At 36.4% G+C, this 23,443-nt stretch overlaps 5 protein-coding genes across 5 annotated transcripts; all 5 read left to right on the forward strand.

The window, feature by feature from the left end:
* The first annotated feature begins 2,626 nt into the window (after positions 1 to 2,626).
* On the forward strand, positions 2,627 to 3,624 carry LOC110095982 (scopoletin glucosyltransferase-like). The gene is made up of 2 exons (XM_020821724.1): positions 2,627 to 3,258; positions 3,300 to 3,624. Exons 1-2 carry the CDS (start codon positions 2,627 to 2,629, stop codon positions 3,622 to 3,624), a joined length of 957 nt encoding a protein of 318 aa, XP_020677383.1.
* Positions 3,625 to 4,580: 956 nt separating this feature from the next.
* Positions 4,581 to 6,035, forward strand: LOC110095971 (UDP-glycosyltransferase 73B4-like). Its single transcript, XM_020821706.2, has one exon. The coding sequence runs from the start codon at positions 4,581 to 4,583 to the stop codon at positions 5,913 to 5,915; it is 1,335 nt and encodes a 444-aa protein (XP_020677365.1). The 3' UTR covers positions 5,916 to 6,035.
* A 2,749-nt stretch (positions 6,036 to 8,784) lies between these two features.
* LOC110095992 (UDP-glycosyltransferase 73B4-like) lies at positions 8,785 to 10,203 on the forward strand. The gene has a single exon (XM_020821734.2). It carries the CDS (start codon positions 8,785 to 8,787, stop codon positions 10,201 to 10,203), a length of 1,419 nt encoding a protein of 472 aa, XP_020677393.1.
* Positions 10,204 to 12,360: 2,157 nt separating this feature from the next.
* On the forward strand, positions 12,361 to 13,866 carry LOC110095970 (scopoletin glucosyltransferase-like). The gene has a single exon (XM_020821705.1). It carries the CDS (start codon positions 12,389 to 12,391, stop codon positions 13,805 to 13,807), a length of 1,419 nt encoding a protein of 472 aa, XP_020677364.1. The 5' UTR covers positions 12,361 to 12,388; the 3' UTR covers positions 13,808 to 13,866.
* Positions 13,867 to 19,225: 5,359 nt separating this feature from the next.
* Positions 19,226 to 22,809, forward strand: LOC110095984 (nuclear poly(A) polymerase 4-like). Its single transcript, XM_028694814.1, has 11 exons — positions 19,226 to 19,348; positions 19,436 to 19,513; positions 19,757 to 19,864; positions 20,295 to 20,357; positions 20,445 to 20,606; positions 20,748 to 20,864; positions 20,962 to 21,024; positions 21,109 to 21,438; positions 21,512 to 21,676; positions 21,804 to 22,187; positions 22,780 to 22,809. Exons 1-11 carry the CDS (start codon positions 19,226 to 19,228, stop codon positions 22,807 to 22,809), a joined length of 1,623 nt encoding a protein of 540 aa, XP_028550647.1.
* Positions 22,810 to 23,443: the final 634 nt, after the last annotated feature.

Below are 23,443 nucleotides of genomic sequence, written 5' to 3' on the forward strand. Positions count from 1 at the left end.
AGCTTAGCTCTGATTTTTTTTTTTTTTTTTTTTCAAAATGAATGCCTAGTTATTTCATGCTTGAACTAATGGAACGAAAGAAGCATGTTAAATGTTTTCATCTCATTTGAAGTTTTAAATAATCATCTTATTTAAATGGTTCTCAAATATTTTTTTTAATGCAAATTTTTGGGAGATGTAGTTTTTTCTTTGAAGAAACGAGTTTATTTAATTAATGAGTTATAATTATTATTAAATTGGTGATCTTTGAAATAATTCTTTCTAATTTAAATAAAAATCATTATACAATTCAAGCTTGAGTTAAAAAATTAGAAAGATAGTCAATTTTATTATACCATACTTTTTTGAAAAAATTTACACAAAATTTTCAAGCCTCGTTTAGGCTTAGTTTAATTTAATTTTGTTTTATTTTTTCATAAAAATCATTTGAAAAATGACTTAACATATTTACTATTTATTTTTATTATATATATATATGATACGACATCACAAATTTATCTTGATCGGGCACGAATCTCAAGGCAAAAAGCTAGTTGGAAACTTTAAAGATTAAATTCAGGAGCATTTGAACTCCGATTTCAACGAGCTTATAATCAAACTGAGCGTCTCGGAAACACAAACCCAATGACACCAAATTCGACCCAATCCGAGCCTAAATGGGTCCGAATCAAAGACCCGAAGCACTGTTGGAAGGTTTGAATCACAATTTAAGTTACCAAACGGTCTTCGGTGTTAACGAGCTTATACTCGAATCGAACGGCTCGATGAGGCGAATCCAACAAGCCCAAGATCACCTAATTCCGACATCAGTAAGACCTTCAAATGACCAACGAACGGTACATGATCGTAGGATTCAATATCGGCCGCCGTCCATTCGACCACTCCCTATTCGCCCCTGATCTCACGACTATTTACGAGCTATGCCACTCCAAAAAAACTATAAATAGAGCCCTCATTCTTCACAAAGGGGACTCAAGTGAAGAGGGAGAAGAAGAAGGAAAGAAGAAGAGAAAGGGGAAAGGGAGAATCCTCTCCTCCTCGACCACTGCCGGAGCTCTTCCAGCCGCCTGAATACGCCGGAACTCTGCCGGATTTTCGGGAAACTATGGGATTTTGCAGAACTTTGTAACTTTATTAGAAGTTGATTTGTAAACTGATTGTCTCAACTTGTGAGATGAATCGGACTTTGTATTTCAAATAAATACTAGTGGAATTATTTCAACTGGGCGTGGCCCCGTGGTTTTTCCCTCTTCCGGGTTTTTCACTTAAAAATCCTGGTGTTTTTTTATCTTTTGTTTGTGTGTGCTAGATATTCATACAACGTTCAGACGAAAATTTTCTAACTCTATCGACGCACATATTCTAGTCAAAAAAGAACCCCCAACATAGGCCTTTAGATCATGGCATATTATTCACCAATTTGCAATGTCCATAATAAGATGACATGAGTAATGTCAAAATGTAATTGATTTATATGTTAGGGGTTTAGAGTAATGTTAAAATGTAATTGCAATTCCATAGAGGCTTCTTAAGGAAACTAATAGTCGATAGGAGTTCTTGGGATAGTTGAGATCTCTCTTGCTAGGAAGATGAGTCAATGAATGCTATGTGTAGGGGCAATGATGAACCCTAGATGTCGATGTCGATGAGATTTTTCGGGTTATGCCTTTCCACCCATTTTGAGTGGCTATAAAGTGGAGCAAAGTAGGGAAATAAAATGATTTGCTACTAAAAGAAAAAAATTGCATGGTTCCCCATCCAAAGCCATGACGAGAAAGGCAATGACCCTCGTAGCTAGGATCATTACATCGCGATCATAAGATATAGAAAAGTGGTGTTATGAAGTACGGTGTTGGTGAGGATCCATTGTTGACTGCCATCAATGATTAGGTGTTTGCTACTCTAAAGAAAATGACACCCTTTATAATAAAGGGCATTATTATCTATAAAGGTGGCTCTTTGGACAAACTAGGCTCGAAAGAACAACGATACCAAAAATAGCCATAACAGTATTGAAACTTTTATTCTAAAATAATTTTGGATTCAAATTTGTAGTATCTACATGGTCCTCGGAGTTTGCATTAAAGAGGATCAACATTACAAAGTATTGTAAAAAAAAATAAAATTAGCACACTAATGGAAAGATCAAACAATCTACAAATAATGTCTCTAATGGGAATTTTTTCATCAATGATTTAAAATATTTTTTTATGTCATTAGGTTTTTCTTTTCGAAAATTAAATTTTATTATAAATTTGTCAAAAAAATTTTAGATCGTCATACAAAATCTTTAAAAATTATGTTAAAATTTACTTTTGATAAAAGTGAATTTTAAAATATATTTATATATAATTTAAATATATTGTAAATCCATATGACATATTAAATATCGATATCTTATCAAATATCTATCTGTTTATGAAAAGCCATTCGAGTCAAGCCTACGATGAATTAAAAACACTGTAAGTCATTATGTTCTTCTTAAATTGAAATAATTTGGCTAAGGAATCTTTACTAATAATTGAGCACTCGCTCATCCACTATAAAATGAGCCTTCCAATCAATTCTAGAGTAAAATCAACCACATAACATAGTACCTTGCAAAATAGCCATATATTATCCAGCTATGTGCTCCGAAGCCAATCATCTCCACATGCTTTTCTTCCCTTTAATGGCGCAAGGCAACATGCTCCATATGGTCGACATGGCCAAGATCTTGGCTGCCCGTCATGCCTGCATCACCATTCTCACTACTCTCACTAATGCCATCATTATCCACCCCAATATCAATGACTCTCTTCATCTCCATATTATCCCTTTACCCACTGTCAAATTTGGCCTCCCCGATGGGTGCGAGAACAACATCTTCATCCTTTATGATGACCAACACGTCAACCTCATGAACGCTAACTATTTGCTTCATCTCCCTTTTGACTCCGTGCTTGCAAATCTCAGCCCCGACTGTGTCGTAACTAATTTATTCTTTCCATGGACATATGATGTTGCTGTCACGAGAGGTATTTTGCGGCTTGTCTTTCACGCCACTAGCAACTTCTTAGCCTGCATCATGAGTGCTTCACAGCAGTTCCGCCTACCAGCGGACATGGTTGAGTCCTTTGTCTGGCCCGGCCTCCCACATCGAATTGAGATGTTAAAAATTCAAATCATAGACTTCAACAAATTAGGAGGAATGCCAAAGGAGTTTATCATGGAGACACTTAAGGAGGTGGCGGAGGTGGATGTGAAGAACTATGGGATGTTGATGAATAGTTTCTTTGAGCTTGAGTCTGAATACACAGACCACCACCACGAGATGGTGGGAAGGGTGTGGAATTCGGCCCATTTTCTCTATGCAACAAGTACATGATAGACAAATCAACAAGAGGAGGGGAGTATGCAGCATTTGTTAATGAGTGCTGGAAATGGTTTGACAAAAGACCTACAAGCTGGGTCATGTACATGTGCTTTGGAAGTATGAGCCTTTTCTCGGTTGAGCAACTGAGTGAAATGGCGCTTGGGCTCGAGGCATCAAGACATCCATTTGTTTGGGTGATCTGGAATGAGGGCAATGATTGGATTCCAAAGGGCTATGAAGAGAGAATTAATGATGTAGGGATGTTGTAAGAGAATGGGCCCCACAACTAGTTATACTAAATCATGATGCAATTGGGGGATTTGTGACTCATTGTGGAGGAGATCAAAAATTTGATGAATGAATTAATTGATCAAAAGAAGTGGGAATTTGTTTTTTCTTATAAATTATTGTTAATTAGATTTCATATTATTAGATTTCGTTCATCAAATATTCGTTTTAATCATAAATGCAAAAGATTCAAAAATTATTTGGCCTCTCAAATAATTTCATAAAACTTTCACCTATATTTGTCTTTTCATGAACTAATTTTATTTTATAAACTTGCCGGATAAAAGTTTAGATGATCATTAAAATATTTAACAATTATATTTGATAAAACAGATTTTAATATATATTTATATACTATTTTTTATATTAAAAAAAATAGAAGTAGATCTAAAAAGATTTGATTAGAAAGTATCAAAAATAATTTTTTTAATTAAATTTAAAGGAGAATTTGACTCTTGATAGAATACGATGTAGACAGAAAATTTATGTAACTGACCCAACGTAATACAATAAAGACTTATTGTTGTCGTGGTTATTTACTAAAAGAATATTAAATATATTTTGAGAAATATTTCTTCAATAAATATTTTATATTCTTTTCATCAGAAATTAAAAATAAGAAATTTCAAAAAAAATTGTATTTATTTTTTATATATGCCACTGATAAATTAAAATTTATGATATAAAATTTAAAATAAATTTAGAATATCATATTCATTCTACATAAATAAATAAATAAATAAATAATGGAAATGAAATAGCCCTAAATAAATGCTAGACTTTGTCCTTTTATTCCTCCATCAGTTGTAAAGTTTCGTTAGCACTGACGATAACTTCATAAATTGAAAGAATTTGGTTATGGAATCACATTCACTACAAAATGAGCCTCCCTTCATCAAAGACCCATAAAATCTTGCTCTCGAGCCATTGCCCAGCTATGGGCTCTAAAGCCGATCATCTCCACATGCTTTTCTTCCCATTCATGGCTCAAGGCCACATGCTCCCTATGGTCGACATGGCCAAGATCTTCGCCGCCCGTGGTGCCCGCGTCACCCTTCTCACTACTCCCGTTAACGCCACCATTATCCGTCCCAATATTGATGACTCAGTTCATCTCCACATCATTCCTTTTCCCTCTACTGAATTCAACCTCCCTGACGGGTGTGAGAATGTATCATTTATTCATTCTGATAACCAACACATTAACTTCATGAAAACTACGTCTTCGCTCCGCCGCCCTTTTGACTCTGTGCTTAGAGATCTCAGGCCCGACTGTGTCGTAACTGACATATTCTTTCCATGGACAAACCATGTTGTAATCGCGAGAGGTATTTTGAGGCTTGTCTTTCATGGCACCGGCAACTTCACGGTTTGTGCGAAATGGGCTTTTAAGCAGTGCCGCCTGCTAACTGACAAGGTTGAGTCCTTTGTCCTGCCCAACCTCCCACATCAAATAGAGATGTTAAAAACACAAGTCATGGACTTCAACAACTTAGCAAGAATGGAAACAGAGATCCTCATGAAGACAGCTAATGAGGCGAAAGAGGTGCAATCAAAGAGCTATGGCACGTTGATGAATAGTTTCTATGAGCTTGAGTCTGAATATGTGGACCTTTATTGCAAGATGAAGGGAAGGGCATGGAATGTTGGCCCAGTTTCTCTATGCAACAAGGAGGTGATCAACAAGTCAATAAGAGGTGGGAAGTATGCAACATCTGTTAGTGAGTGCTTGAAATGGCTTGATAAAAGATCAGTAGGCTCAGTTGTGTACATTTGCTTTGGAAGTGGGAGCTCTTTCTCGATGGAACAATTGAGATATGAAGAGAGAATTAAAGACCATGGGATGCTGATAAAAGGATGGGCCCCACAACTAGTGATATTAAATCATAAAGCGGTTGGAGGATTTGTGACTCATTGTGGGTGGAATTCTAGTTTAGAAGGGATTAGTGCGGGGTTACCGATGGTGACATGGCCATTGTATGCAGATCAATTTTATAATGAAAAGTTTTTGGTAGATATATTGAAGGTTGGGGTGATGGTGGGCTCAAAGGTGTACACTTCTAACGCAAAGTTGAGGCCGATTGTGGAGGCTTCATCACTTACAGCAGCTATTAGGAGGTTGATGGGGGATGGGATAGATGCAGAGAAGAGAAGGAGGCGGGCAAAGGAACTTGGTGAGATGGCGAAAAGAGCTGTGGATAAGGGAGGGTCATCTTATGAGGAGATTGAAAATTTGATGCATGAACTAATGGAACGAAAGAAGCATGTGTAAGCATGTGAAGCTTAGCTCAAGGATTTTTTTCCTTCTTTCAAATTAATGCCTGGTTAAATGTTCTCTCACGGAAGTTTTTAATTATCTTCTTATTTAAATGGTTTATCATTTTTTTTTTCTGCAAATTGTTGTGAGATGTAGTTTTACTCTGAAATGATGAGTTTATTTATTTAACGAGTTCTAATTATTATTAAGTTGATGATCTTTGAAATAAGTCTTTAATTTTAATTTCAATAAAAATCATTATACAATTCAAGCATGAGTAAAAAGAACCAGAAAATTTAAACGCCTAAATTTATCAATGTTTAGGCGTTTGCTACTCTAGAGAAAATTATTATATGATCTACGAGTTTGCTAAAGATGGCGAACTTTAATGAGTTTACAAAAGATGAGGATCACCTTTTCCAAAGTTTCATAATAAAAAAACTTTAGCACACTAATCTCGTATACTCGTATTCAAATCACGTGTCATGTTGAGATGAATCCAATAAGCCCAAAATAATCTAATTTAAATATAATTTATACCCTCAAATTTAGAAGAATGTCCTATGACAAGGTGATTAATATAGGCCATTAGATGGAATACTCTGAATTTTTTACTATATTTATGAAGCATGTCACTCTGAAAAATATATAAATTGGCCTTCGCTTTACATTTTGGGTGGTGGGGGTAGCGGTGGAGGTTTAAGAGAACTTAGAATTTTTTAACAATTCATAACTGTAACTCTTTTTACGTTAGCACCAAGATTTATATTAGACTCTTTGGCCTCCCCTTAAAGAAATTTTCACCTATATTCAATTCTGTTTGAACTCTAATAAAATACTTTTTATGTAATTACATTCATCTTATCAAAAACTAATTTTTTTTATAAACTTGCTAGATAAAAATTTAGATGATCATAAAAATATTTAAAAATATTTTTGATAAAATGGATTTTAATATTTGGTTATATTTTTTTACATCCATACATCTTTTTAAATATCAACATAACAAGCATCTCACTGTCTCACATTATAAAACACCATTTAAGTCATGCATACAACCAATTACAGCACACTACGTGGAATCCATCATTTTCTTCCACTTTTGTCTCTTATATATCAATTTTATAAATATAAAATGATATGACAACATATATTTTAAAATTAAATATATTTAAATATTTAACCGCCTCCATTGAACCATCACCCTCGACATCCAGTATCAAACCACGGTCATTAAACAACTGCTTGATCTCTATTATCAAGCAACCACTCGATAGACTTCGTCAAACCAACACAGGAATATTAGTACCAAACCACTATTGGACCGCTACCAATTGATTATTGTCCTCTGACCTTCTTAGCTAGATTATGATCCTCTGATCTGTATTAGGTAAGAATAATCATTTGATCATCATTATTGACTGTAGTCATTAAACTATATTCGTCCAATTATAATTGTTTGACCTAAAGTCCTCTAACCGTTATCTCTTGGCCATAGCAATGCCTGCTATAATTTTTAATATACTATCGCTAACAATGTCAATGTACACTATCACTTATAAGATCGATGTACATAATCAACCCAAACTTTGACTCTTTGCTTTAGAGCCAGGATTTAAGTTAGACGTCAATGCAATAGCATCACCAATAATAATTGATCTCGCATATCATATAATAATTTTTCAATCATCAAAATGCCTTAATAATAACAAAAACTTTGGCAAACTAATTGAAGGACCAACAATTGTAAACTCTTATGTGCTTATTAGTCAAAATAAGGATCATGTCAAGACGAGTCCAACAAGCTCAAAATCAACTAATTTTAACATCATCAATACCCTCAAATTTTAAAAGAATATCCAATGACGGGTGATTAATATTATCCACCCAATTAAGTACTTTGAATTTTTTGCTCTAAATTTTTTAAGATGATTAGCCGGAAAAGTGGTCGCCGGACAGCCGCCGGAAATTAGTGATTTTCCTGTAGTGACCCTGACCTTCACCATTATATCACTACTAAACCACCATCACTAGACAATTGTCTGATATCCATTATCGATGCACTGGTCTATAGTCATCGCTAAACCACCACAGGAACACTGTTACCAAACCATTGTTTGATCTCCACCAATTTATTATGGTTATTCGACCTTCATTACTAGACTATGATTTTTCGATCTCCATCACTCAAGAATATCTTCGTTGCCGACTACAGCAATTAGACTAATTAGACTAATTATTTCAATTAGATCATGCATGAGTTTATGCCCTTTTCTAGGTTTTGCACATAAAAGATCCATGCTGTATGCTGGATCCTTAAACAATGCTAAGATAATAAACTCTAAGTTTATTGTTTGATCTTCATATTAAGAGCAAGCAATCAAACATAAAAAGACTACGCCATAACTTAGATTGAAAAATAAACATTTATTAAAACTAAATAAACATTTCAGCCTTGTAATATTATAAATACTTATTGTTGTCGTTGTTATTGAATAATTTAATATTAAATATACTTTCTGAAATATTTCTTAAATAAATATTATTTATTCTTTTCATCATAAATTAAATATAAGAAATTTCAAAATTTTGTATTTATTTTTTACATATATCGCAGATAAATTAAAATTTATAATATAAAATCTTAAATAAATTTAGGCTATCATATTCATCCTACATAAATAATTAAATAAATAATGGAAAAGAAATAGCCCAAAATTAATGCTAGACTTTGTCCTTTTATTCCTCCATCAGTTGCATAGTCCCGTTAGCAATGGCGATATCTTTGTAAATTGAAGTAATTTGGTTATGGAATCACATTCGCTACAAAATGGTTATGGAATCACAGGCCCACAAAACCTTGCTCTCGAGCCATTGCCCAACTATGGGTTCTAAAGCAGATCGTCTCCACATGCTTTTCTTCCCTTTCATGTCTCAAGGCCACATGCTCCCTATGGTCGATATGGCCAAGATCTTTGCCGCTCGTGGTGCCCGCGTCACCCTCCTCACTACTCATGTTAATGCCAACATTATCCGCCACAATATTGATGACTCTTTCCATCTCTACATCATGGCTTTTCCCTCTGCCGAATTTGGTCTCCCTGACGGGTGCGAGAATGAATCCTTGATTCATTCTGACGACCAACACATTAACTTCATTAAAGCTACGTTAGCACTCCGCCAACCTTTTGACTCTGTGCTTAGAAGTCTTAGGCCTGACTGTGTCGTAACTGACATATTCTTGCCATGGACATACCATGTTGCTATCGCAAGAGGTATTTTGACGCTTGTCTTTCATGGCACCAGCAACTTCGCGGTTAGTGCCAATAAGGCTTTCGAGCGGTGTCACTTACAAATGGACAAGGTCGAGTCTTTTATCTTGCCCGACCTCCCACATCCAATAGAAATGTTAAAAACACAAGTCGTGGACTTGAACAACTTAGCAAGAAATCAAACAGATATCATCGATAAGACATTTAATGAGGCCAAAGAGGTGTTATCGAAGAGCTATGGCACATTGATGAATAGTTTCTATGAGCTTGAGTCTGAATATGTGGACCATTACCGCAAGATGAAGGGAAAGGCTTGGAATGTTGGCCCAGTTTCTCTATGCAACAAGGAGGTGATCAAAAAGTCAACAAGAGGTGGGAAGTATCCAACATCTGTTAACGAGTGCTTGAAATGGCTTGACAAAAGATCTGTAGGCACGGTCGTGTACATATGCTTTGGAAGTGGTAGTTTTTTCTCTGTGGAACAATTGAGAGAAATAGCACTTGGGCTCGAGGCATCAATGCATTCATTTGTTTGGGTGGTGCAAAATAAGGGCAATGATTGGATTCCAAAGGGATATGAAGAAAGAATTAAAGACCTTGGGATGGTAATAAAAGGATGGGCCCCACAACTATTGATCCTAAATCATGATGCGGTTGGAGGATTTGTGACTCATTGTGGGTGGAATTCTTGTTTAGAAGGGATCAGTGCAGGGTTGCCCATGGTAACATGGCCATTGTTTGCAGATCAATTTTATAATGAAAAGCTTTTGGTAGATATATTGAAGGTTGGGATAATGGTGGGCTCAAAAGTGTATACTTCCAATGCAAAGATGAGGCCGATTGTGGAGGCTGCAGCACTTACAACAGCTATTAGGAGGTTGATGGGGGATGGGATAGAGGGTGAGAAGAGAAGGAGGAGGGCAAAGGAGCTTGGCGAGATGGCGAAAAGAGCTGTGGATAAGGGAGGGTCATCTTATGAGGAGATTAGAAATTTGATGCATGAACTAATTGAACGAAAGAAACATGTGTAGAGCTTAGCTCAGGTTTTTTTTGAAATGGTTATATATCAATAAGATGTTAAATGTTTTCATCTCATTTGAAGTTTTAATTAATCATCTTATTGAAATCCCTTTTTTCAGGGGTTTTCCACGTAAAAACTTTGGTGTCTCTTATGAACGCTACACCCTCTCACTTATCTGATTGTGTGCTGGATCTTCGTACAACGCTAAGACGTTAAACTATATATTTCTCTACCGCCGCGAATATTCCAGGACGCAACAATATATATATTGGAAAATTGTTGGGTGAGGTAGTTTTACTCTGAAGAGATGAGTTTATTTAATTAATAAGTTATAATAATTATTAAAATGGTGATATTTGAATTTAGCCTTTCTAATTGAAATAAAAATCATTATACAATTCAAGCTTGAATAAAACAACCAGTAATAATTATTAAAATGGTTCTCATTTGTTTTACTCTGAAGATATTTATTTAATTAATAAGTTCTAATAATTATTAAAATGGTGATCTTTGAATTTGGCCTTTCTAATTGAAATAAAAATCATTATACAATTCAAGCTTGAATAAAACAAAATTTTATTTTATCATACTTTATGAAAAAATTTACACAAAATTTTCAAGCTTGATTTAAGATTTGTTTAATTTATTTTTTTCCTAAAATTTATTTGAAAAATAACTCATCTATACTTCTCGATCTTGCTCGTCGAGAGAAGGCTAGGGCACCAATGTTGATCAAATAAGGATTGTGGAGGCAAGGATAGGGGCTGCAAACGAATCGAGGCGAGCCAAGTTTCAGTCTGTTTAAATTCAAGCTTGTTTGTCAAAACGGTGCTCATGCTCAGCTCGTCGTGCTTCTTGGACATGGGTTTGAGCTCGAGCTCGTTTAAAATGCCAGTGTTTGTGTTTAGAATTCATCTCGTTTAATTGTTTAGCTTATTGAGGAGCTGAGCAAAATAATTCTCTTCCAACCGATGTGGGACAAAACCCCTACATTTTTTTTTTTGAGTGTTGCCACGGAGGAGAGATAGAGAGAGAGAGGGGAGAGAGGTAGAGGAGGAAAAATTATTAGGTGCAGAGTGCGCACCGTCCGCACAAGTACTGGGTCCCTAGCGGTACCCAGTGATACCGAGTGGTACCTAGCTAGGTACCCAATACTTGTGCGGACGGTTCTCTCCGTCTGCACTCCGCACCTAATAACCTCTCGTAGGGGAGAGTTTCAAAAATACAAAATAGAGAGCGAGGGAGAAGGTGGGCTGGTCTGAGCGGTAATTGAGGCAAATTATATGATATTTTAAAGCTAATTTTTTTTTTATTTGTGCGGGAATTGAGGGAGAGGAAATTTTTAATACAATATTTAATAAAATATTTTTAATAGTTATATTAATAAAAAAAAAATGTCTAATAAAATTGGTTAAAGTTGAAATTATTAAATTAGTAAAAATAAATTATTAAATTAGTAGGCTTAATAATATTTATTTTTAAAATTTCAATTGAGCTCTAATTGAGCTCTAATTGAGCTTCTTAGTCGAGCTCTAGTCAAGCTTTTTTAGCGAGCTTGTTCACGAACTTAAACAATATTATTCTTGAACGTAAATGAACCAAATGACAAGCTGTTCAAGCTTGTTTATTTAGCTATCGAGTATTTATCAAAAGTGTTCAAACTCATTTGTTTACCTTATCAAACGAACATAAACGAGCTCTTATCAAGACGAGCCACGATAGTCCGTCGAACGCTTAGTTCATTTGGAGCCCTAGGCAAGAGTTTTCTTGTGCCAAAAAAGATGATAGCACATAACAATATTATGATATATCTTGCCTGAGATATGAGGACTACAATTTAAAATGTTTTTATGCAAAAAATTTATATTTTTTCATCTCAGATTAAATATTAGAAATTTCATTTTTTTGTATTTATTATATATGTACACCCCTAATAAATTAAATTTTGTAATATATTATTTAAATAGAAAATTTAAACCATCATATTCATCCAAAATAAATAAATAAATAATTCCACCGCCTCAGCCCTAAAATAATGCTTAACTTTGTCTTTTTTATTCCTCATTAGTTTTGTTTTGTAGAAGCTCGCCAACCTTAGGTCAGCAGTGACGATAGCTTCATAAATTGAAGTAATTTAACACTTTCTTATCCACTATAAAAAGAGCCTCCCACTCCATTCCAACCATCATCCAGCTATGGGCTCTGAAGCCACTCATCTTCACATGCTTTTTTTCCCTTTCATGGCGCAGGGCCACATGCTCCCTATGGTGGACATGGCCAAGATCTTTGCAACCCGAGGTGCCCGCGTCACCATCCTCACAACTCCCGTTAATGCCACCATCATCCGCCCCAACATCGATGACTCCGTTCATCTCCACATCATCCCTTTTCCCTCTGCCGAATTCGGCCTCCCCGATGGGTGCGAGAACCGCTCCTTCACTCTTCCTGATGACCAACACATAAACTTTTTCAAAGCTACCTCTTCGCTTCGCAGCCCTTTTGACTCTGTGCTTAGAGATCTCACTCCCGACTGTGTCGTAACTGACATGTTCTTGCCATGGACATACCATGTTGCCAGTGCCAGAGGTATTATGCGGCTTGTCTTTCACGGCACAAATAACTTCGCACTCTGCGCTATGAGTGCTTTCGAGCAGTGCCGCCTACTAGCGGACAAGGATGAGTCCTTTGTTCTGCCAGGTCTCCCACATCAAATAAAGATGTTAAAAACCCAAGTCATGGACTTTAACAAATTAGCAGGAACACCATTAGAGTTCATCTTGGAGACACTTAATGAGGCAGCGGAGGTGGAATCAAAGAGCTATGGCACATTGATGAATAGTTTTTATGAGCTAGAAACTGAATATGCTGACCACTACCGCAAGACAATAGGAAGGGCATGGAATGTCGGCCCAGTTTCTCTATGCAACAATGAGGTGACCAACAAGTCAACAAGAGGTGGGGAGTATCCAGCTTCTGTTTACGAGTGCTTGAAATGGCTTGACAAAAGACCAACAGGCTCGGTGGTGTACATGTGCTTTGGAAGTGGAAGCCTTTTCTCGGTTGAGCAACTGAGAGAAATGGCGCTTGGGCTTGAGGCATCAAGACATCCATTTGTTTGGGTCGTGCGGAATGAGGATGAAGATTGGATTCCAAAGGGGTATAGAGAAAGAATCAAAGAGGTAGGGATGATGATAAAAGGATGGGCTCCACAACTAGTGATACTAAATCATGATGCGGTTGGGGGATTTGTAACTCATTGTGGGTGGAATTCTAGTTTAGAAGGGATTAGTGCGGGGTTGCCGATGGTAACATGGCCATTGTCTGCGGATCAGTTTTATAATGAAAAGCTTTTGGTAGATATATTGAAGGTTGGGGTAATGGTGGGCTCAATGGTGAACACTTTTAATATAGAGACAAGGCCAATTGTGGAGGCTGCATCAGTGGAGATAGCTGTTAGAAGGGTGATGGAGGATGGGATGGAGGCAAATGAGAGGCGGAGGAGGGCAAAACAGCTTGGGGAGATGGCCCAAAAAGCTGTGGATGAGGGAGGGTCATCTTACGAGGAGATAAAAAAATTGATGAATGAATTAGTGGATCTAAAGAAGCATGTGTAGCTTAGCTTAGAAATTTTATTTCTTATTCTAAAAATAATGCCTAGTTAAATTTTTTTGTTTGTGTTGCTTCAATTTCAATTACGATATTATTGAGAAGCTTTAATTTATTTTTCTTTTTTTAATAATGAGAAATTAAACTGAATATACTTAGTGACTAAAAAAAGAGCATAACTAGTGAAAATAAATAAGACTACATGATTGTCATAAAAAATTGCCTAGATTGTGCACGAATCTCTAGGCATATTCAAATTGAAAACCTCCAAAATTAAATCAGTTCCATTTGAACTCCAACTTCAATAAACTTATAGCCCAACCGAATGTTACGAATCCAAGTAAACAAAATCGGTCCATTATGAGCCAAATTGATTCAAATCGAGGGCCCGAAGTTTATTTGGAAGGTTCAATGCCTAAATTGGATGACCAAAATCCAAATATAACATGCTTATAATCGAATCAAGCAGCTTGTTGAGACGAATCCAATGAACCTAAGATCACCTAATTCTGACAGCATATTGGAAAATACATGCCTGAAAAATGTTCTAAAATCAAGGCGATCAATTTGGGCCATCCGATGGAGCACTCCAAATCTGCTATAGATATTCTTCATATTTACGGCGCATGCTACTATCAAAAATCTATAAAAATACCATCACTCTCTACATGAAAAGGAGACCTTTTACTACAAATTGGAGAGAGCTTTGTGGCATCAAGTGCTCCAACACCTTTGTTGGCGAACCCCCATCAACCGTTGTCGAACCACCGCCTTGCCACCAACTGTCGTCAGACTTTCACTCACCTCTAACCACCACCAAAAATCTACCCGACCATTGTTGGACCACCGTCGGGCCACCGATTGATGTCGGACTACCACTTGGTTGTCGACCGCTGCAAAACTTCCACTAGGTCACTAACGACTGCCAAACATTCACTCGGACGCCGACCTTCACCAGACTTCCACCCGACGACTGACTGCCGCCAGAATTTAGCCCGACCATCATCGAACCACCACCCAATCTTCTTCAACTGGACAACCGCCGATCACAACTGGAGTTCCGCCCGACCATCGTTGGACCACTGCCCTGCAATAGACAACAATCCCTTAGACAATTATCACTCGCCATTATGGTCCCCCCGACCTCCTTCGACTATCGAATACTACACATCTCACCTATGTCGCCTGCCAACTCTAATCCTTCCAACCTCCGTCGCCCACCGACTACTTTTCCTCCGACCACCATCTCCTACTAACTACAGTCCATTCAACTTCAAATTCACGTCAACTATTATCCCTCAGACCCCCGTCACCCGCCGACTACGATCCCTTTGACCTCCATTTCTCACTAATACGGTCACTCCGACCTCCTTCACCTACTGAATATCATTTCTCTGACCAGCATTTCCTACTAAATATGGCCCCTCTGACCTCCGTCGTCCACCAAATACATTCCCTCCAACTTCTGTTGCACAATAACAATTATCCCTCTGACCTTTGTTGCCCGTTGGCTACGATCCATTTGACCTCCATCTACCGCCAACTATGGTTCTCCCGACCTCCGTTGCCTTCTAACTATTATCCCTCCTACCTTTGTCACCCACTGAATATTGTCTCTCCGACCACTATTTCCAGTTGTCTTAGATTCCTCCGAACTCCGCCGTCCAACGACTATGGTCCCTCGGACTATCAATGCCAATTTACTACGAACCATTCAACCTCAGTCGCCCGTCGGCTACGATTCCTTTGACCATTGTTTCCCACTTATTATCATCCCTCTAACCTTCATCGCCCACTTACTACGATCCCCCAGACCACTATTGTCCGTTGACTATGGTCCCTCTTACCTTCATTGCCTGATGACTATGGTCCCTCTAACCACTACCACCAGCAGATTATGGTCCCTTCAACCTCCGTCACCCACCAACTACAGTCCCACCGACATCCATCACCTGCCAACTACGACCTCTCTAACCACCGTCTCTCTCTTACTATGATTTCTCTGACCACCGTGACACACCGACTAAGGTCCCTCTAGCCTCCATCGTTGGCCCACTATGGTCTATACAACTATCGTCGACCACCAACTAATATTCATCCAACCACCATCTCCCAACGATTATGGTTCCTTTTACCTCCACCACTTAGTGGTAATGGCCACTCCAACTTCCATCGCTCGTCGACTAAGATCCCTTCAACCTCCATCGTCCTACAAACTAAATGAACGGGCCAACTTTTTCTGTAGAATTACTCCCTTATCATTTGATTCATCAAACCCAAACTATGTAATGTGCTCTATATTATACAAAGAGCCAAAACATTTCCCCTCAGGAAGGACACCATTTGTAATCGCCTAAAAACACTTATGGAATCATTTCAACGAGGAAAGGCCCTGTGATTTTTTCCCTTTTTAGGGTTTTTCACATAAAAATATTGTTGTCACTTATAACTCTCGCACCCTTCTCTCTTATATTTTTGTATGCTGGATTTTTGCATAAATCTTGGATGTTAAAATCTATATCTTTCTACCGTCATGAATGTTACAATCCGCAACGCTATTAATCATAATTACAATTGAATATTCTCTAGCAATATATTTTTTATGTAAAATATTGAGAGATGTTGTTTCACTCTTAAAAGATTATTGATTTAGTTAATAAGATCGAATCATGATTAAATTGATGGTTTATGAATCAAGTCTTTCTAAATTCAAGAAAAGAAAGAGCAATTTGCCTTTTCTATACAACCCCCTCCCCCCCAATGAAATATCACCAAAATATTTGCCGACCATACATGTATTTCGAGGCAACATTTTAAATGAACAGTGACATAATTAATTTTAAAACTACTTGAACACATTCTAGCAAACTTATAATTTCATTGAATTTTTTGATAAGACAAATTGAATTATTGGGGCTTGAACATTCAGAGTAGTAGAGAAATATGAAGTTATAGTGTCTTAGTTTTGTACAAAGATTTAGCACACATATAGATAAAAGAGAGGGGTACAATAATCATAACGGAGTCCAAAATTTTTACATAGAAAATCCCAAGAAGGGGGAAAACCATGACACCTTGCTCAATTGAAATGAATCTAATAGCACTTGTCATTTTTTTATTTTTTTTTCACTAGTACTTGTCATTGATTGCAAATGATGTCATTCTTTAGGATAAGGTATTATCTAAATATAACAAATATACACAGTATAGAATATAGTACATAGTTGGAATTGGAAGAATTTAATGGCATGAGAGCTGCTTAGCTCTCGACATGATGTTAGCATGTTCATTTGGTCGATAAGATCATAATCGGGTGACAGAGGTTGGAGGGGCCATTGTTGGGCAATTAAGTTTGGAGGGACTATTTTCAAGCTATATAGGTCAGAGAAACTATAGTCGATAGGTTATGGATGTCGGGAGGGCCATAGTTATGTAACAGTGGTGGAAGGGACCAAATTCAATGGTCGATAAAGATCGGAAAGACCTTAGTTAGACGCAGTGGTCGGTCTGACTATAGTTGATAGTCTGGTGACGTTGGTCAGAGTGATCATTGTTAGCGAGCGATAGAGGTCAAAAGATCATAGTTAAGTGATGGTTGTAAGAGGATCCGTAGTCGGGCGACAATTATCTGAATAATCGTAGTAGGGTGACGGTGGTCGGAATGACCATAGTATGCGAGCGACGAAGGCTAGAAGGATCATAATCTTGAGAGGGTTCTTAGAGGGACCATAGTTTATCGAATATGGACATCAAAAGGACTTATCAAGAAATGATTGTCAAAGGGACTATAGTCAACGGGTGACAGTGATTGAATGGATAGTAGTCGGACGTACTCAGCAAATGAAGGAGGTCAAATAGATTGTAGTTGGGCGAAAGTGTTCGAAGGGACAGTAGTCAACGGATGAGGGAGGTCAGTGGGATCGTAGTCGGCGTGCGACGATGATGGCTGGACGATGGTCCGACGATGATGGTAGGGCGGGTGTTCAATAATGGTGGTCGAGCGATGAGGGTTCTGTGGACCTCCGAAGGAGCACCGCTCGCGGGGGTTCGAATGCAGAGGGTACGGCCGCACTATCCCGTAGGACAAAACGATCGTAGGCCTCTACGCTCGACACGAACGGGTCGATGGGAGGGCAGATTGGTCGAGGTCAACAGGTTCATCGATAGTGGTGCTGAGGTGGAGCTCTGGGATATACAAGCCTTATAACTCTCTTGATCTCTAAACCAAGATCCAAGCTTCTAAAAATTTCAGATGATGATAGTAAGGCGGGTGTTCAATAATGGTGGTCGGCAATGACGGTTCACCGATAGTGGTGCTGAGGTGGAGCTCTAGGATATACAAGCCTTATAGCTCTCTTGATATCTAAACCAAGATTCTAAGAGCGGCATGCCCCGTAAAAGTCAAAAAAAATCTTGAGTGCTTTATCAGATAATCCTTGTTGATCCTTCTGATAATAGAACATTCATTTTGCATTTAAGTAACGTGAATGTCAGAATTGATAAATCTTAGGCTCATTGGATTTTCCTCGTTGATCAGCTTGATTCAACTGTAAGAATGTCATATTTGGATATTACGAGGTCATCCAATTAATACTTTGAAGCTTCCAAATATGCTTTGGTCCTTTGATTTTGACCCATTTGTACTCAAATTAGACCGATTTTGATGTCGTTGGGTTCATGTTACTTAGAAGCTCAATTTGAATATGAGTTTGCTAAAGTTAGAGTTCATATGATCCCAACTTTAATTTTTAAAAGTTTTCAATTCAAATTTACATCAAGATTCATGCATGACCAAAGAGAATTTTTTTTAACTTATCATGAATATTATTAAAAGTGGCAAGATTCATGTCCAATTTAGCTCAAATTAAGTTTAGAAAATTTAGTATATTAATTGAAGGATTAATTTATCTTTTGGAATCTACATTTTCTAATTAATAATAAGAGATCTTTATTTTTTTAAATTCTACATTTTCTTTGATTTTCTAAATTTAAGTATTAGCCTAAATTAGAAAGCCAGAATTTAAATTGATTATTAGAACATTTCATCCCTTCTCTATCATTCATTCGTTTAGATTCTAAAAGACCACAAAATTTTCTGTTATTCCCTTTCGTTCATTTTGTTTGTTTTTCTATATTTAAACCACCAACTTTTATCAATGACTATAAATCAACATTTTCTTTGATTTTCTATATTTAAGTATTAGCTTAAATTAGAAAGGTAGAATTTAAAATGATGGTTAGAATATTTCTTCTCTTAAAACTACCTCCTCAACGGCTACCTCCACCTCCCTTTCTCCCTTCTTTTTCTCTCATCCATCTGTTCTTTGGCCTGCTAATATCTATTCAGATTCCCTTTGTATATTTAAGCTCTTCGCATTGGTGGCATTTGTCTCTCGTCAAGTTTGGGTCATTTTTGCAACTTAAGGATGGAATGTTTGGTTGATGGAAGCTTTGTGTCACAAAGCTCAAATCAGTATGGTAATGCAAAGCCAATTTCCAATGCAGGGCCGAATCGAGATAATCTTCAGAGAGACGTTGAATTAAATAAAGTGATCTTATTCTTCTTTATCTTTATTCTTTGCTTATCTGTTTGTTCATGATCTAATGCGCCTTCTGATTTGGCCTTCTTGATGAAGTTCTTGGCCAAGGCTGGGGTTTATGGAAGCAAGGAAGAAGAAATGAGAAGAGAGGAAGTTCCAAGACAGTTGGATCAAGTAATTTTTTCTACTTTATATTTTATGTTCTTATTCTATCTTAATAAGCGTCCATCAAATCTAAATAAAACTGATTAATATAAAGATTACTAATGATGGAATTTATGATAAAATTAATATGCAGTTGTTAATTTATATTCATATTTCTAATTAAATAAATGTAAACTTTCTTTATTTTTATAACCATCTTGTTTGTTAGTCATCTAATTAGATATTTACTATCTTTATCAATATTTCCTTCAGATTGTTAAAAATTGGGTGAAGCAATTAACAGATCAACGAGGATACAATAATCAAATGGTTGAACAAGCAAATGCCATCATTTTTACAATTGGTTCTCAGCGATTAGGGGTGAGAAAATCTTCTCACATAATTCTAATTTCTAATTTATTTTTAGAATTCCCTCAAAGAGCGTGGTATCTATATTATCTAAACATGAAATGTCGACATGAAGATTAGGGGTGTCAATATTTGACATGACACGAAAACCCGTTTGAAAAACGGGTCGGGTTCGGGTTCGTAAATGCGGGCAAGGCGGGGCTAGGCGGGAATTTAATTTTTTTTTTTTTTAAGGGTTTTCGGGTTGACCCAGCAATCCGCCGGGTCAACCCGACCCATTTTGTCAAACGGGTCGAATCTGTGAACCCGAACCCGACCCATTTTTCAAACGGGTCGGGTTTTCGTGTCATGTCAAATATTGACACCCCTATGTATATGCATGATTTGGTTTAAAAAAAAAAATTCAATATAATTGAATGTCTATTAATTGTTGGTGAAACAGGTTAATGGACCTGGAGCTGATATTGACACATTATGTGTTGGCCCTTCATATGTCAATAGAGAGGTTAATAATTGCTCATGTGATTGAGATTTTATACCTAGATAGCTTGTCTAGGTGAACTTGGTATAACTAGCTATTTGACGCGTGCAGGAGGACTTTTTCGTCATTTTACATGACATTCTGGCCAAAAGAGAAGAAGTCAGTGAGCTACAAGCTATTCCGAAAGCTCATGTTCCAGTTATGAAATTTAAGTTTAATGGGATATCTGTTGACCTTCTATATGCAAGTATATCAGTACTTATAGTTCCAGAAGTAAGTCTTTGTAGATTTTGTTTTGTCATTCATGTAGATATTATAATGTTCATGAGCTTAGCTTATGAGAATCTTTTTCCTTTTTTTGGCAACCTTTCCATGAAATTATCAACTCTTTACTCTCTTAATATTTCCATGTAGGATTTGGATATATCCAACGTCTCGATGTCGTTATATAATGTTGATGGATGTACTGTTCGAAGCCTTAATGCTTGTAGGGATGCTGATCAGATACTTGAACTTGTTCCTAATGTTGAGGTCAATACAGTGATTCTTATTTCTTATCTTGCTTTATTTCCTTGGGTTATATATAAAATTAAACTGATTGATTTTACATATGTTTTTGATCTTTTAGAATTTTCGAATAACTCTAAGATGCATAAAGCTTTGGGCTAAGACTCGCTGTGTATACTCAAATGTAAGTCTTGTTAGCACTGGTTTTTATTATTATTTTACCATAATGTGCTAAACATTACACCATTGTTTACCTCTATCATGCTAGGTTATCGGATTTCTTGGGGGTATTAGCTGGGCTTTACTTGTAGCTCATGTCTGCCAATTGTTTCCAAATGCTTCACCTAGTATGTTAGTCACTCATTTCTTCAAAGTCTATTCACAATGGCGTTGGCCAAATCCTGTCATGTTGTGTTCAATAGTGGATGATAAACTAGGCTTTCTTGTTTGGAATCCATGCAAGAATCAAAATGATAGAACTCATCAAATGCCAATCATTACACCAGCATATCCAAGCGTGAATTCTAGTTATAATGTATCAAAAAGTACCCTCAGAGTTATGAATGAGCAGTTCCAGTTTGGCAACAAAATTTGTGAGGTAATCATGTCTCTAAACTATATGATTTTTTTTTTCAGAAGTCTATCTTTCTAACTTTATTCACTACTTCCAGGAGATTGATCAGAACAAGGCTAGTTGGAGTGCATTATTTGAACCTTACCAATTTTTTGATTCATACAAGAATTTTCTTAAGGTTTCCATAGTTGCCAACGATGCTGATGATCTGCGTATTTTGAAGGGCTGGGTGGAATCTCGTTTGAGGCTTTTGACTCTTCTGGTAAATTTTTTTTTCTTCATGAATTCCTAGTTTGATTTTTTTTTTGTGTTATTTCCTTATTTCATCAAAAAAAAAATATTATTTGGAAAGTTTAACATTTACTACTATTTTTATTATTTTCTTTCAGATTGAGTGGGATACAAATGGGATGTTGCAATGCCACCCAAATCCTACTGAGTATATTGATTCTTCTAAGCAGCGTCCACATAGATTTTTTTTCCTGGGATTACGGAGAAAAGAAGGGTTCAAGGTTGAAGAAGAACAACAATTTGACCTACAAGAAACTATAGAAGAATTTAAAGATCGGGTGAACGTGTTTAGGTCGTGGAGACCTGGTATGGACTTTTTTATTTCCCATGTTCTAAGAAAGCAACTCCCTTCATTTGTATTTCCAGAAGGCTATAGGAAACCTCAGCCTTCACAACAAACTACCCCACAAATCTTTGAGAAAGGTTTCAATGGAAAAAAATGTAGTGGAGGGTCTTTAGAGAGAAAACTTAAGATAAAAATGGTATTTTAGGGGTAGTCTTCTTCATTTGAGCTATCTAGTGCACATGCTCAGAGAGTTAAGCTAAGCAAAAAATGTTTTTCGAGGAGGATTCGATGCAATCAAGTGTTGAGAGTTCTGCCTCTGTCGACTCTAATATGTCGAACATGTCTTCTTCACTTGAGCCATCTAGTGAATGCTAAAAGAGAAAGCTTGATAAGAAGAAGGATTACATGCGTTCAAATCCAGGATTGGTATTTGAACTTGGGTGAAGATGGCAACTTAATCTGATTCTGATCAATGTTGGACAAGTGCAAGCTTTGTGTAATCATCCTCAAAGGCCATTTTTCAATTAACTTTTCTCTCTGAATATGGACAAGATGGCATAGTTGAAGAAGATGCATGCCTTCAATTGTTTTGGCTAGCATATGCAAATGTTTAGGACTCTAAGCTTTTTTTGGGTGGCTTTCATAATGCTTTTTAAAGTGGCTTCCTAATACAAAAATTTCTACTTTAAAAAAATTTTTACTGAAAATTTATTTTAGAAAGCAGTAAGAAAGCCGTCCCGAACGAAGTCTCAATCACTAATTATCTGCCTCAATGTAATGTTTCTCAGGACCTTACAGAAATCATAGATGAGGCATGAGTCTTTAATGTAATTGTCTTTGTATTTGAGCTTATTAAAGTGTTGAAGTCTATAAAATTTGTTTAGGTATAGATTTTTTTTTTTTTTTTTGTTCTTAACTATAATTGTATGATTTTTTTTTCTTATGGAAAATTTTGCACATATATTTTTTCTTAATATATAAAAAGCGAAAAATCTTTGGCATCAATATTTCATTGTATCATTGTTTCTTGATTTTTACACTCTTTATAAGATTTTTTTTTTCAAAACAAAAACAGCTTATTATATTTTCCTATATGCACAATCATAAAGTGATGGAGTTGATAAATATAATAGATAAATCATCATATTTTTAATAACATGGGGAATATTTGTTGAACTATAACATTTTACTATAAGTGGGATGAAAAATGAGAAAATAAAATGTTATAATTGATTAAAAATTTCATAAGCTCATCCAAAAAGCTTAGAAAAAATATACCTCAAAAGGAATAAGATTGCCCAAAAATATCATAAAATATAAGCCTTATAAGAAAAAAAATATACTAAAAATCTTAGATGATTAAAAGCCATAGAAGGTTCATGTTTCTTTAAAAACATCATATGACAAAAGTTTTATAAGGTAAAGATTTCATCAATTCTCCAAAAATTGCAA

This window comes from Dendrobium catenatum, unplaced genomic scaffold, assembly GCF_001605985.2.
Source record: "Dendrobium catenatum unplaced genomic scaffold, ASM160598v2 fragScaff_scaffold_574, whole genome shotgun sequence".
In the NCBI taxonomy this organism is placed as follows: Eukaryota; Viridiplantae; Streptophyta; class Magnoliopsida; order Asparagales; family Orchidaceae; genus Dendrobium; species Dendrobium catenatum.

Bases quoted from the DNA above. Each gene is read 5' to 3' on its own strand.
- LOC110095982 (XM_020821724.1), top strand. From the start codon at position 2,627: ATGTGCTCCGAAGCCAATCATCTCCACATGCTTTTCTTCCCTTTAATG. The intron at 3,259-3,299 runs GTTGATGAATAG...CTGAATACACAG, and splicing joins GATGTGAAGAACTATGGGAT to ACCACCACCACGAGATGGTG.
- LOC110095971 (XM_020821706.2), top strand. From the start codon at position 4,581: ATGGGCTCTAAAGCCGATCATCTCCACATGCTTTTCTTCCCATTCATG.
- LOC110095992 (XM_020821734.2), top strand. From the start codon at position 8,785: ATGGGTTCTAAAGCAGATCGTCTCCACATGCTTTTCTTCCCTTTCATG.
- LOC110095970 (XM_020821705.1), top strand. From the start codon at position 12,389: ATGGGCTCTGAAGCCACTCATCTTCACATGCTTTTTTTCCCTTTCATG.
- LOC110095984 (XM_028694814.1), top strand. From the start codon at position 19,226: ATGGAATGTTTGGTTGATGGAAGCTTTGTGTCACAAAGCTCAAATCAG. The intron at 20,358-20,444 runs GTTAATAATTGC...TGACGCGTGCAG, and splicing joins CTTCATATGTCAATAGAGAG to GAGGACTTTTTCGTCATTTT. The intron at 21,025-21,108 runs GTAAGTCTTGTT...CTATCATGCTAG, and splicing joins CTCGCTGTGTATACTCAAAT to GTTATCGGATTTCTTGGGGG.